The sequence below is a fragment of the Thamnophis elegans genome, chromosome 2 (genome assembly GCF_009769535.1).
Source record: "Thamnophis elegans isolate rThaEle1 chromosome 2, rThaEle1.pri, whole genome shotgun sequence".
In the NCBI taxonomy this organism is placed as follows: domain Eukaryota; kingdom Metazoa; phylum Chordata; class Lepidosauria; order Squamata; family Colubridae; genus Thamnophis; species Thamnophis elegans.
Window position 1 is genome coordinate 131937613 of NC_045542.1, and position 15037 is coordinate 131952649.

General features: G+C 35.2%; 1 protein-coding gene across 10 annotated transcripts in view; it reads left to right on the forward strand.

Annotated features, from left to right (window-relative positions):
• FOXP1 (forkhead box P1) overlaps positions 1-15037 on the forward strand; it is a 530594-nt gene that overhangs the window by 465745 nt on the left and 49812 nt on the right. For all 10 annotated transcript variants that reach the window (XM_032211522.1, XM_032211517.1, XM_032211525.1 and 7 more), the window contains one exon: positions 10120-10224. In XM_032211522.1, coding sequence (XP_032067413.1) covers positions 10120-10224 — 105 coding nt within the window. The remainder of the gene's footprint in view (positions 1-10119; positions 10225-15037) is intronic.

Here is a 15037-nt window from a genome sequence, read left to right on the forward strand (position 1 = left end):
AAAGATGCCTAGGAAAGTGTTTGTGAGAAACGAGATCATCGGAAGTGTTAGTACATATGTTCAATTCAGCAGTTAAAAGCAATTGAAATAGATAATTTAAAAGCTACTTTCAATGGTAGCTGTCAAAGCGAAGGGTGGCATACTCTATCTTAATTTTGAATCACTGCAAGATTAATCTGTATCAATTATAAGTAAACTTTGACATACAATCTTAGCAAATGGCAGAAATATTTAAAAGAGACATTCATTCATGTAGCCTGGGTGCAAATCTTATGTATCATTAAGGGTAATAATGAATCCTTCATATTTTGCCAGAAAACAAATAGGTAGCTGGTGTAATATTTTAGGAAGCACTGAAGAAAGAAAGGAGCACTGAAAAACATCATATATAGGCCTCAGTTTGACAAATAACCACCTACTGCACTATAATGCAATGCTTTTTTTAAAAAAAAACCACTAAGGACAAAATGCCATTAAGATAGGAATATAGTAACTGAAAATGAGCAGTCTCTATTCTAGGGGTGTCAAACTCGCAGACTGCAAGCCGGATGTGTAACACGTTGGCCACACCCACCTCCGGTTTAGCAAAGGGGAAAATGTTGTGATATATCATGTGACGACGTGGCATGGTGAGTTTGACACCCTTGCTCTATTCTCTCACCTTCTTAGCATGAACAATATATTTTCAGAAATAAGAAAAGACAAACTAGTCAGACTCCCCCTGATGAACCCAAACCTAAGATCCTCCATCAGCATGAATAGCCAATATAGAAGACAGACGCAATCCTGCCAACCATTCTGATATGAATTTGAAACAGGTTAGGATAATCACCAGGACTTTCCACACTGGGGAAGTCATCCTTCTTTGAGAGCCTTATACAAGCATTGAAAGTTAGAGATTCTCGTATAATTGTCCATGTCCAATAGAGTAAATAAAGGCTTCTTAAGTCTAGTGATTAGTTCTTTCAAACAAAATTGATTTTTCTTTCCTTCAGAGAGGAGTTATTATGTACACACACACACACACACAGATAGAGAGAGGGAGGGAGGGAGGGAGTGCTAAGTGTGTGTCAGTATCCTCATATCAAATATGTTTCTGATTCCAGGACTGAGGTATGCACAGTCAATACAAATAAATTCTGTTAATGGATTTATTTTACGAATTAAAGCCAACCACACCAACTCCTCTTCTGATTTTCATAGCCTAGCACAGAAAACCTAGTTAGGAGAAAACTGAATTCACAGATTCATCTATCCTCCGTTACTTCCTCCTCTTCCTCTTTTTAATCATAGAAATAGATTATATATATACAAGCATAAATGAGAATCAATGACAAAAATAAGCAAAGTGTTTGTTTAATTAGAATAAAAATGAACCTAGGGTACCAAATCAATCCCATTTCTTTATGCATGAATTAGAGAACTATGCAGAGAGGAATAAATTTAACAAAGATAAGTAGAGTGTAATCTGATAAGCTAAAAATCAAATCCATGTATAAAATGAAACAGCAGCTTAGAAAATGCAATTGGAGGTGAAGGAAGATGTGAAATTATACAGCTGTGCTACATTTTTTAATGTATGTGATATATAGATGTTAATCAGACTCCAGTTCATTTTTATTTTTTCTTATTAAAAATTAGAACACCAGTAACACGTTAGAATGAAGAATTTTAAAAAGTACTACTACAAATACTAAAGTGAGCAGCTAGAATGAAAAAGAATTGGAAGAGTCTGTGAGCCAAGATTAAAGAGAATTAAATATCTAGAGCCTCAGAAAATAGAGGCTATAAGGAAGCTGTGATGACAGTATGCAAGTACGTGAAGAGACACTCAAAAGAAAAGAAAAGAGAGATTGTTCTTGTTAATTAGCAGTGAAATGATTAAAAATGCTAGAGCTTTAAATCTGCCCATTAAAGTATTCCTAATGTGACATCTATTCTGGATATCTAGATACTGATGAAAATTGAATTTAATAGAGGTGCGGGGGGGAGAAAATATAACAAAGACAATTACACAGGTACTGGAATTGAAACACAAAGCAGGGGTATAATACAGTACCACATGAAAAAAATAGATTTGTGTAAGTGCCTACCTTTGGGGGTTTTTTTTAAAGTAGAAGCCACTTTTGAGTACTATATTGTTTTGTTTACATATGATCGATTTACCCCAAAGTGTAGTTTGATTTTTCTCATGTGTGCTTTGACTGTAAAAAGTAGCCGCCTCTGGATCTTAATATCTACTCCCTATATCAATGGTTCTTAAACTGGGAGTAATTATCCTTAAGGGGCTACTTTGGACATATCCTGGGAGTAATGGAGCAATTTATTACGATTGTTTATGAGTCAAGGATCCAGTTTGGGGTTGCTGCCATCAAGAGAAGTGTGGCAACAGAGGTAAGGCAACAGAGGCTGGTTTTTTGGTGATGAGTACGGACATTATTTAAGACCAGTGTTTGGGTCAAACAGTTTAAGAGACACTCCTCTACGTATAGCTTCTGCTTAATTGAGCAGAATTTACTTTTCATGCTATGTAACAGGTAGAAGTGATTTCAGGACTGAAGGACAGGGTATCTTCTCCCTAATCCTGAGCCACGGTGACGCAGTGGGTAGAGTGCAGTACTGCAGGCTGCTTCTGCTGATCACCGGCTGCCAGCAGTTTGGCACATCAAATCTCACCAGGCTCAAGGTTGATTCAGCCTTTCATCCTTCCGAGGTTGGTAAAATGAGGACCCAGATTGTTGACCCAATATGCTAACTCTCCGCTTAGAGAGGGCTGTAAAGTGCTGTGAAGTGGTATATAAGTCTAAGTGCTATTGCTATTGCTAACACACACAGATCTGATGCATTTCATGGTATTTATACTTTTCAAAAGCAGATGCAATCGTTTTATTTCTATGTATAGTTTGTTAATTGCAAGTCCAGAGAGTGTCATATTTTTATTGGTTGACACCACTTTGCTGGGAAGGCAAACTGAACTTACTCATAGAGAAATCTATATTTTGTTTGGCAGTTACTTGTTTTCTTGTAGTTGTTCCCCTGGATTAGATGACTAATGCAGATATGTGTATGAGTTGCTTCTTCTCTGCTTGATTGCTGTGTACTTAATAATTGGGGGCTGCGTATTTGAAATAGTTGAAAAACATTTTGCTTTGAGATTATGTGAGTCAGAGTAATGTCATTTGTCTCGTCTGTTCCATGCTATTCTCAAGAGATAAATATGTTTGTAAGAACCTGTCTGTGGAACAGTCAAAAATTTCATTATTTTGATAGCATTAGATAGAGTACATACTGCACATATAACCTTTGGCCTCTTGACCAAGCATAGATTTGAGGGAAAAAACCTTGGAGATGCCCTAGAACAAAGATATCATTGTTACGGCAACGTCATGTGACATATTGGGACTTTCCCCCCACCCCCTTTGCTAAACCGGTCAGAGCCAGCACATGACGCATCCAGCCCATGGGCTGCAAATTTGACACCCCTGCCCTAGAAGGTGGTGAAAAACTGTCCTTTTAGATTTTTGCACATTGTCAGATTTTGTTTACTAAAAAAAAATACATCCTAGCAATTACCAAATTTGTTTGGGTTATATTAGTAAACTTCCAAATTTCATATTCTACCCAGACAGATCAAAGGTCACATAATTGTGCAGATCCCTAGGTTTTTCCAGTTTCTTCATCAGGAAAGTTGTTACAAAACTTAACCCCAAAATGAATGTGGAAAAAGATCAAAAAGCTCTGCGTGAAATATTTCATCTACAAGGGAGAGAACCACATTTCTATTTTTAAATACAATTGAAAACTGAGATTTATACATTGATGAACCTCACTCAATGTCATATTCTTGCATGGCTATAAATTGCACTTAGAGTTGCCTGATACCAGTCCTTACCTTGATCTTGAAGCATTTATTTATTTTTACCTTCTGTTCTTTCTAATGATTCTTTATTTGTTCTGAAATATATTGTCATTTGTTGATATTTTTATTCACCAATAATATATTGGACATTGAAATATAGGTACTGTTTCCATCGTCCATACAGTTTTATTGATTTGAAGTGCTATTGAAGACTGTAGCATAGAGAAATATCATTGTTATTATTACTATTATTGTGAAAATGATGCTACTTATTCTTTTTCTTGTTACCGGCTATAATTTCTGCTCCTCATTATGTTCCTTCCATGTAATACTGAGGATGTGGTATATTTGATTTCTATTATGACCAAAGGTATCATTTTTTATTGATCCTAATTATTTTAATTTATTTATTCAAAACTATTTTAAAGTCACGTATTTTTCTAGAGGTCTTACCAAATAAATACACATTTTGGTGTACTTCTGTAAAGGTGTTTGTTTGGGTTTTTTTACTTAATTTTGGAGGCTCTGCAGATTTTTGCACCTGTTTTGGCATTAATAATATTTTACCTGTTTTTGTATGACCATGTACATTTCAGTTGTTTTGAAAATGCATTACAAAATTAGGAGAATTGTAAATATAGGAGAATAATAGCTACCTTTTGATTCAGAAATTGCAGATTCGTTAAATATGAACCATGCAAATAGTTCTGGCATGCCCAACTGACTCTCAATCATTCTCTATTCTTAAATGTGTAAGACCTGGATTGCAAGTGCAGTGAGATTTTATGACTTCTGTTCAAAAATGTTTGTTTACATGATGCCCATCGAAGACTGTTGTGCTATGTGGCTTGTGTTAGACTCAGTGAAATCTTAGCTCTAGTAAAGCAACTAGCAAATTACACCACTGGCTTTCATGGATAATATGTGTGGCAATAGACAGCCCTCAAGAAAAAGGCAGAGTGAAAAGGGGTGGTAATGATTGCTGTTTGAAACTTTGTAAGATGATTGTCATAAAGTCCTTCATGGTTTAAGATCAATATACTTATTTGACCATGCTTATCTGTTTGTAGGTTGTTTGCTTGCTTTCCCAGTATGTGTTTTTTTTAATATTGTATTGTTACTGTTCTGTTGTATTCTGTTGTGTTTTACACTGTATTAGTTTGTGGTTGTGTGATGTGTAACGATACTGCAACCATTGAAGCAGCTTATAAATTGATTAAGTGATAGAAGTTTGCATGTCCATTTAAATTAGCATGCCTGAATCTAGCGCTATCCAGTGTTGTAATGGGATGTGTGGATGACCTTGGGGGACAAGAGAAAGAGATGCTGCCTAGGAAACAATCAGACAAGAGAGGGAGGAGGCCCCAAGGGGTCAATGGTCAGACAAAGAAACTTAGGAAGGACCCACCCTAGCTGATCAGACAGTTAAAGGTGGTGGCAGGAAGTTGGTGCCTTTAGGCTGGCAAGTCTCTGTTAATGTAACCTTACAAATAGTGTTAGCTCATCTAATCATGTTTCCTGTCTGTCTTACTCAGGAGGGCTGATAAGTGTATTGGATTCTTTCCATGTCCATGTAACTGTTATCTCAGTCAAGTCCAGTAAAAGATGTTCCTTGTTGTTACTCCAATGTAAAAAATCAGAAAAAGAGATCTGGAACCAAATACAGTATCTCTCTACAAAATACACATCTAAGTGCTCTGGGAGAGCATAACTCTTTCATCTCTTAGTTTCTTCTTAGTTTCTCAAGGCATTGATTATCTTTGGATCTGAATAGGGTGAGAAGACCTATGTCTGTGATGGCAAACCCATGGCACGCATGCCACAGGTGGCACACAGAGCCATATCTGCCGGCATATATCTGCCGTCAGCTCCAGCATGCATGCGCGTGCCAGCCAGCTGAATTTCAGCCTTCTGGGGGGCTGAGGGAGGCCATTTTGACCCTCCCCAAGCTTTAGGAAAGCTTCCGGAGCCTGGGGAGGGCAAAAAATGGGCCCAAAGGGCCTACCAGAAGTTCGGAAATGATCCGTTTCCTGCTTCCCCTGGCCTCCAGGGGGCTGGGGGTGGATTTGCATTATGGGTGCCGGCATGTGTGTGCTCGCGCTAATATTTTTGGCACCCAACAACAAAAAGATTAGCCATCACTGACCTGTGTGATGTCTTAACTATCTTTCAGGGGCATCAATCAACCAGTTATGGTAGAGTTGGAATGTCCGTAAGATTGGCCTCCCTGTTATGAAACCTATGCTAGCTAAACCAAGAAAATAGAATGTTTGAGAAAACATATTTATTCACTAACCTTGTTGTTCTGTTACTAATTTCTGATAATCTAAATAGAATGTCAAGTAACCCAGCGGAGTACTAAGTATATATAGAATTGCTATTTGGTGGATTAGTAGATTCAGTATGATTCAGTTTAGAATGATCAAATTCTTTGTTTAAATGTTAAGCATATAATTTTCTCATTACATTACAAGAAGAGAACTTCTGCAGTGTAATTGCACTCTGTGTCTTGATAAACTGACTGAATTCCAGTATGTTGTCCAGACATGTCTACTATTTTAAGCAAGAGTTTACAGGGGTAAACTTACCTTTCCTGTTAAAAAAAAAATGGGATTAGCTTGAATCCATAAGAAAATATTACACAGATTTTGTATTGATATAGATCCCTTAAGAACAGAATTCACAGTTACTATTCTAATTCTGTACTTCCCATTTAAACAGAAACATCCATCTTTTTATATTTTATAAAAGAACACAAATCCTATAAATAGTTGAGATACAATAAAGATAGTATCTAATAATACCATCTCTTCCTGTCACTTCCGAGCAGATATGCATCTATAACCGAATTTTAGCCTAGTAAAAGATGTAAGTCATTCCATTATATGGACTGGAAGTTGTTGTTTGCTGCTGCATGCAGATGCTTAAATAGTCATGTCATCTACATTAATCTTAGTGGCTGATTATTTTCCCTTATGATTCCTTAAAGACAATATAAGTAGTCCCCAACATACAACATTTGAGCCCAAAATTTATGTTGTTAAGTGTTACATTTGTTAAGTGAGTTTTGCCCCATTTTATGGCTTTTCTTGCCACATTTGTTAAGTGAATCATTGCAGTTGTGAAAGTAGTAACACAGTTGTTAAGTTAATCTGAAGGTCACAAACAGGGATCATGTAACTCTGGGACACTGTAAACCATCATAAATGCGAGTCAGTTGTCAAGCATCCGAATGTAAATCACATGACCATGGGGATGCGACAATGGTTATAAGTGTAAAAAATGGCCAGAAGTCACTTTTTTCTGTGTCGTTGTTACTTCAAAAGGTCACTAAATGAACTGTTGTAAGTTGAGAACTACCTGTAAAAAGAAATCTTGGTGCAATTTTGCCACAATATAACACAGTCAATTGTTACACGCTCCTCTTGTTTGAAGGCATTTGGAGAAACAAGTATGGTGTGTTTGATACTTGTTTGGGAAAGAACCAGGAAATCTTTACACCATAGAGTTGATTGGGTAGTCAAAAATCAAAACAAGACAGTTGGAAGCCATTTCCATAGTGCCCCCAAGAAATCTATATTGGCCAGTCTGCATCCAGTTATTGTCAATTTTTAATTTGGGATGTGATAGATATACTTCTGTTTATCTGTCTCTGGTTTCCTTCCTTCCTTCCTAGATTTTTCAAGGGAAACATGAAAATAATAACATCAGTGTCTGACAAAAATCAATCAAAACAATCACAATTTCCACAATGTATAATTTTGAAAGTATGACTAGAAATACAACTTTTAATTGTACATTCTACTTATTATTTGAGTTAGAATTAGAATAACAGAATTGGAAGGGACCTTGGAGGCCTTCTAGTTCAACTCTCTTACGCAGGAAACCCTACACCATTTCAGACAAATGGTTATCCAACTTTTCTTAAAAACTTCCAGTGTGGGAACATTCAGAACTTCTAGAGCAAATTGTTCCACTGATTAATTGTTCTAACTGTCAGGAAATTTCTCCTTAATTCTAAATTGCTTCTCTCCTTCATTTGTTTCCACTTATTGCTTCTTGTCCTACCCTCAGGTGCTTTGGAGAATAGTTTGACTCCCTCTTCTTTGTGGCAACTGAGATTTCAGAACATTGCTATCATATCAGCCCTAGTCGTCCTTTTGAATGAGCATTTTAACATAAAGTTGAGTGGTAGTTATTCCAATTTAATTTAGTTAGATATGTCAGAAATATAAATGAATAAGTACACGATTCTCCAAAAGTTAATATATTTTATACTGGAAGGCAAGGACCAACATTTGTGCAAAATATTGTTAATGCGTGTTTTTTAAAGTAATAAATAAATGATTGTGGCAAAATTATACAATTTATAAGTTGTTGGCCTTATCTACTGCATCTTGTAGTTTTTATGGTCGTAATAGAAAAATGTAAACATTCCAAGAGCTGAGCATAGCTGCACATTTTTTTATTGACCTAAAGGGCCTGATAATTCAATAGGGCAATCTACTGATTACAAGTAAACCAATTAAATCATTTAATGTTTAGAAGAGTTGATTATGAGTAACATCAGTTATAAAAGCTTCTCCAGTGAAACTTGTTTTAAATAAATCACCCAACTTTAGTATAAAATTGTTGATATAAGTATTAGAAACCTCTATTCTCTCTCTCTCTCTCTCTTCATGTTCTAAAACACTATTTACTACTTCCCTACATCTACCCCAGCATTGTTTTTGAAAGGAATTTTTATTTACACAAATGGGACTTCATGAGTTACTTAAATTAATAGTGTGCTCATCAAAACTTTAGCCTTCTGTGAAAAGTATCACTTTGTTTTTAACATTTTTCCTCTTATTCCTATCTGTTAATTCTAGAAGACAGAGATCATTCATTCAGTAATGCTCTTTGTTTCCAATTGTCATTTCTATAGCAATGGTTATTAAAAATGGATTTCACATTCTTTGCTCTTCCAACACAATCACCAGAGCCAATCTATTACTGTTACTTTCCAGAATCCCATTCCAAACATCCTGTTTACTAACAACTTTGCTGTAGTTCAGACAGTAAAAATACAGCTGTATTTTTCCACTAACATTAGTGTGTATTCCAGGTTTCCAGTAGAGTCAGGGCATGTATGCTGTCCTTCCCTCCTTTAATTTTTTTAAATTAATGACAAGTATATTCAACGGAATAATTGTAATCAATTAGCAGCTGAATAGAGCAGCTGAACTGCTTTTTGTAGTTCAAATCTGATGTCCTTTGCACTCTAGCACATTGACTATTACGATATAGCTTACTTGAAATACTATAATGTTATTAATTATAATGGTAACATATTTCATAATATCTGAATATAAGGTTTATCAAGTCTTTGCATGAATTGCAGTGGAAGCTTAAGGCAAATGAATAATAACAAAATGGTTATTGGAGGCATCTTGAACCAATGTTGTTGGCAAATATACCTCTGTGATAGTTCAGAGATAAGACTGCTGATTGGTGGTGTGTAGGAGGCAAATTCTAGAAACAAAATTGAAACATGTATAAATAGTTCTTGTGAGTATATTTTAAATCAAAAACTTTTCACTTTTCTTAATAGTATTGGGCATAGCTTTCTGTTAAAAATAAGAGGAATGGAAGTAAAAAAAACAGCTTCTTTATATATAAAAGTCATTTAAAATTATGGAAATTGTCAAAAAAGTAATTCCTTTGGTCATATTACAGTTGAATAAAGATACTTTAGAATAATAATAAATGCAACAGATACATTTCCCTGACCATTTTGTGTTCAGACAGATTTGCCCTCCCTCAGCCTTAATTTTTATTTTGGCTAATGGAAAACAGCAATGTTGGTCCAAAATATGTATTAATGATTCTTATTAACATGAAAATGTTATTGACTTCCATACTATAAATTTAGAAATTTGGCTGATAACGATGAAAAAAAATGCAGAGATTTTTTTTGTACAAATAAAAAACTGATACAATTTTTAAGCATCTTAAGAGTAATTTGGAGTATATTTCATTTTTTTTTCCAACTTTTGGCAAGACCTCTGATTCCTAGATGTGATATATACAATTCCTCAATAAAGTTTGGAAATGTTCTCTTGTAAATCTGTATTGCATGATCCAAAATGATTTACTTATTCTTTAGTATTTTGTACTGTTAGTGGATTGCATTAATATTTTTCAAACACCAAAGTAAGCTTACTCAAGTTTCACATGATAATAGTTTCCACTCTCCCACTTTTTAATTATTCTTTCAGCTTATCCCATGAAGAACCCTCTCATAGTCATCCGCTTTATGGGCACGGAGTATGTAAATGGCCGGGCTGCGAAGCAGTATGTGAAGATTTCCAGTCTTTTTTAAAGTAAGAAATCTTATTCTGTTCTATTCTGTTCTCCATCTATTCTATTCCCATTCCCTCCCCTCCCAATCTAATATCTATCTATCATCTATCTATCTATCTATCTATCTATCTATCTATCTATCTATCTATCTATCTATCTATCTATCTATCTATCTGTCTCCCTATCTAATCTACATGCAATTGTGTCTGAATAAGTATGTGTACGTGTGAAGGTACATGTGTGTATTTCTGTGTTACATTTTGATTGGCATTTTGGACCATATTATTAAATGTTGTACAGCATATACCTACTTCTCTAACTGGGTTAGAGCTGTACAGTATGTATTTACTTTTCAAAAGTGCCCATTGTAAATACATACGTACAGCATGTGAATCCCCTTACTCATAGTGGAGGGTGCAGCATCCCAAGATGTACTGTGAGTTTAATTACTTACTTTGGAGTTCTGAATACTTTTATTCCCTTCTAGTTGTGATTTTTGTCCTGCATGTTGGTATATCAAGTAAGGCCATTTATTCTCCAGAGCAAACTTCTTGACATGATAATGGCTGGATGGGCATATTTCAGAGGTGGGATTCAGCAGGTTCTGACTAGTTCTGGAGAACCAGTAGCAGAAAGTTTGAGTAGTTCGGAGAACTGGCAAATACTACCTCTGACTGGCTCCAGAGTGGGGTAGAAATTGAGATTTTACAGTATTCTTCACCTGCCACGCCCACCAAGCCACACCACGCCCACAAAGCCACGTCCACAGAACCTGTAGTAAAAAAAATTGAATCCCACCACTGGCATATTTCCCAAATGTTAAGGATCAGAAATCATGCTGAAAAGTCCCAAATGGATGGGGAAAGATAATAGTGGAATCCTCTGAGCTTGGTTATTTGCTTGCTGAACATTACATTACCCAACTAGGTAACATCATTAGCACTGATGATGTTACCTAATTGGATAATGAAGTATTGGCAAACAGCCCACCTCAGAGAGCACAAAGGATTCCACTTTTGAACTCTGAACTACAGAAATCCACTTCTTTTGGAAGGATAGTAGTACACATAATACTGTATGATACGTATATACACAAATATACGAAGGTCACTATTTACAAAAGGAAGTAAGCTTTGTAACCGATAGTTTGATAGTTTGGGACTTGTAATTTTGTGAAGTATGGTAGGAACAGTAACATTTATAATTGAAATACATTTAAAAATTAAATCATTTATGAGTTTAGATGGAAGCTTGCTGGTAAAACTAATGAATGCTTCTGTGAAAGAAACATTTTAGGCACACTGCAATGTTTTCACAAGTGTTTTTATCATGGTAACATCTTGTTTACTTTAGTTGCTTGCCTAAAACTACTTGGAACATGTTAAGAAAACATTTCAGGAAAGCTTCTAAAAGAGGCTTTTGTTTAGCAGCAACTGCAAGGCTACTCAGCTCACAAAGGTGTTAACTTTCAACCCCTTAAGCACTTCCACATGAAATTCCAGAAACTATGCTTGTGGTTTTAGAGAGAGAGAAAAGTACGCATAAGGGATACCTGCTTAAAGAAAGCTGGAAATCAGAACTCGCTTCAAATGCATTAATGACTGCTGTCTGCAGATCAGAGCGTTTTAAACTTTAAGCTTAATTGAACTACATTGAGGTTAAAATTGTTCAACATTAAAAGAAAAAGACACAGGGATGGAAACTTCCAAAGTTATATACAATTGTTTATTTCATGCACATGATCTTTCCCCATTCATTTTGTAAACTAACCACCAGCTAAAGGTGGGATTTTTTTCATATTCATCCCCCTTTTAAAATGCTGGCAGACAACAAATATGTAGGAAAGTTGATCGACATAACTATACTACCAGCAAAATGTTAGTTCATTCTGTTCCCTAGTATTTGGAACATGTTAAATCAGAATTCAGTTTTGAATGTCACAGATTTTACAGCAACCTGATTAACCTTGCTGACATTGTAATAAAGTTCAAGACCTAAGTAATAGTTGCATCACTTACAAAGGTCAGGATGGTCTAAATACCACACTGCCCTCTAGTGATCTCTATAATATTTGGGAAAAAAGTTTGGATTGAAAAGACCCAGAGGTGCTGTTACAGATAATTTCATAGTGTGTTATTTTTGTAGAACAACAGGGTTAGTTTGTGGTCATCGTGCTAATTTGTTTGGTCAATTTCCTAGATGAATATATAACTACAAAATTTATATACCTTTTGTTTTATGTTGTATGTTCTTGGAACTAACCCTGTTGTTTGCAATCAGTGAGAATTTTAGATAGTTGGTTTATGTCTCTTAAAGTTCACTTCTGGTATCTGATCAGAAGGCATTACTTAAGAGACAGCGATCATCTTTGTTTCGTACTTTTTACTGACACCATCTCCCACATTATTGCTGTGTCTAAATGGTAAAATTTATGATTAGTAATAGTGTCAAAAAAAGTCTGAGACAGCAATTTTCCTTTCAATAAAAGTAGTTAAAACCCTTTTAGAAAAATCCATAATTTTGATTGCTGGTACTTCATAAATGTATAACTGTACTTTTTAGCTGTCTCTTTAGGGAAAAATGAGTTTTATCACCTGCGGTACCTGGGTTAATGAAATTGTATGTTGGAATCCAGCCAGAATGAAAGCTGAGATCATTTTGGTGGTACTAGGATTAGCAACAAGTTTCCTTCAAGATTGTGACTCCTTAAGATGGGAATTATTTCTAAAGCAATGATTTTTTTGTTCAATTTAGAATTTTTGCATTTTGAAACAGGACTGAAAGATTACGATGAGGGTACAGCCATTAATCAAGTCCAACAAAACTAAAATATAAATATGGACATTGTTGTTTAATGGAAATTGATTTGTTGGATTTTTGAAACTCTGTCCAGTCCTTTATAAAAATCATACTCATAGTTCAAATTTTAAATAAGTGCCATCTCCCCCCCTCCCCCCCCCCGGCATCTAATTGTTTGTGTGGATATTATCCATCCAGGAAATTTCTTATTAAACAAATATAAATCCAACAGGATCTTTTTTTTAACACAGTCCAGGATATTGAAGATTTTTTTCCCCACCTGTACAAGTATTTATTTTACGTGTGCTGCATGCTTTCAAATAAAGAAAATCAGCTGTCAAAATGGACAGTTTTAGTTCAAGGAGAAGTATTTGATTTACTGCTTCTTTAACCTTAGTTTTCTTCGCACAAGAATGTAGTATGTGTGTGTGTGTGTACACCGTGTTTGTATATTTCATTCATATGGTGTATGTCCTGACACAGAAGTTTAAATTCAGGCCTGTGTCTTGAAGGGTGTTTTGAGTTGTTTAAGCAGTGCAAGATTCTGAAAAGCTGTCAGAAGAGGATGTTACTTTGAACTGCACCTAGAATCTCTAAGCAATGCAGTTGTAAAAAGCTAAAGTATTCTCCTAGCAATAAATAGTTAGAAATGCTTCCTGTTAATTATTTTGTCCCAAAATAATCTTAGATAAACTCAAAATATAATTCATTAAGCTAACCTAAGAAGAACACAAACCCAAACTTCTTCATATTGCTGTTTGGTGACATAGGATGTGTGTTTGTGTGTGTGTGTGTTTTTAATTATAAGATGAGACTTGTCTGTCTATGTACCCCATCCTGTGGAATACAATGTTGTTTAAATGTACTGCCACATCTGCATTTGATTTGCCGAACTTGATGTAAATGATTATACTAGAATTTTGATGACTCAACAATAGAATGTGTGAGAAACAGAATTGGTTAAGCTACCCATTTTACAATTCAATAATAATAACTACTGTGCCATAAAAATGTGTTTTAATGTTAGCCTGTTGTTTTTGCTTGCTGTGTGCTAGCATGCTTTTTATGCTTGCATTATCTGAGGTTTAAAAAAGTGACACATGCCAACATTCATACCCATTCCTGATGTCTCCACACTTCCCTAGCCTTTTTATTTCAATGGCATTTCACTGGGGCTGCATTAGAGGCCATTTGAATATTTCATTTCCTATTAATTATGCACTGTGACTCTCAGTGTCATTATAAAAAAGAGCCTAATGTAACAAAGGATGAAAAGAACCATCAAGCAGTGTGACCAAAAGAAAATATTCCAAAGCTTGTCACGTATGACCGGCTTAACATCTCTAATTTGAAATCCATTGCATTCATCTTAAATTAAAGCTTAAGGATTCTACCTTTACCTTGTTTCCTTTGCTGCGTGTTTTAGGTGGCTGAATTTTTAGTTTAAAATATTAATGGATTCGGAGGCTAGAAAGTCTTTTTTTGTCATGAAAATATGCACAGCATTAAGTATTTAGTTGTATCTGTAATTTTTGCATTTCACCTTTACACCCAGTTTAAAGATGTAGCTGTTAATGAGAACTGTGCACTTCAGTTAATAGGTTAATAGCTATTAACTATTCAGCTAATAATTCTTAACTATTAATCACCACAACACGCTCTTTCTCTTTCCCTTTATTGGTGTTAGGAAAGAGAAATGTAATTGTAAAGTGTTAATCTATGAGAAAGAAGGGACAAAAAGGAAGAGTGTTTCCTGTTCATGATGACAGTGGCAATAATAGTAATATTGGGCAATGTTTGGTCAACTTCCGTATGTATGTTAGAGATATAACAATCCATGAAGTCAGCATGTATGTAACATTAAGATTCTTTATTTTAAAATAATGAAAAACGTAAGAAATGAGTGACAGCAAGCCCTCATATTAACAGATTGTGGATTTCAGTATCCCAATTTACAAATTCCTGGTTTTGTTTGACTTTCAGACAATAATGGATTTTGTCCCAAACAAAGACAGATTTCTTGCGTGACAGGTA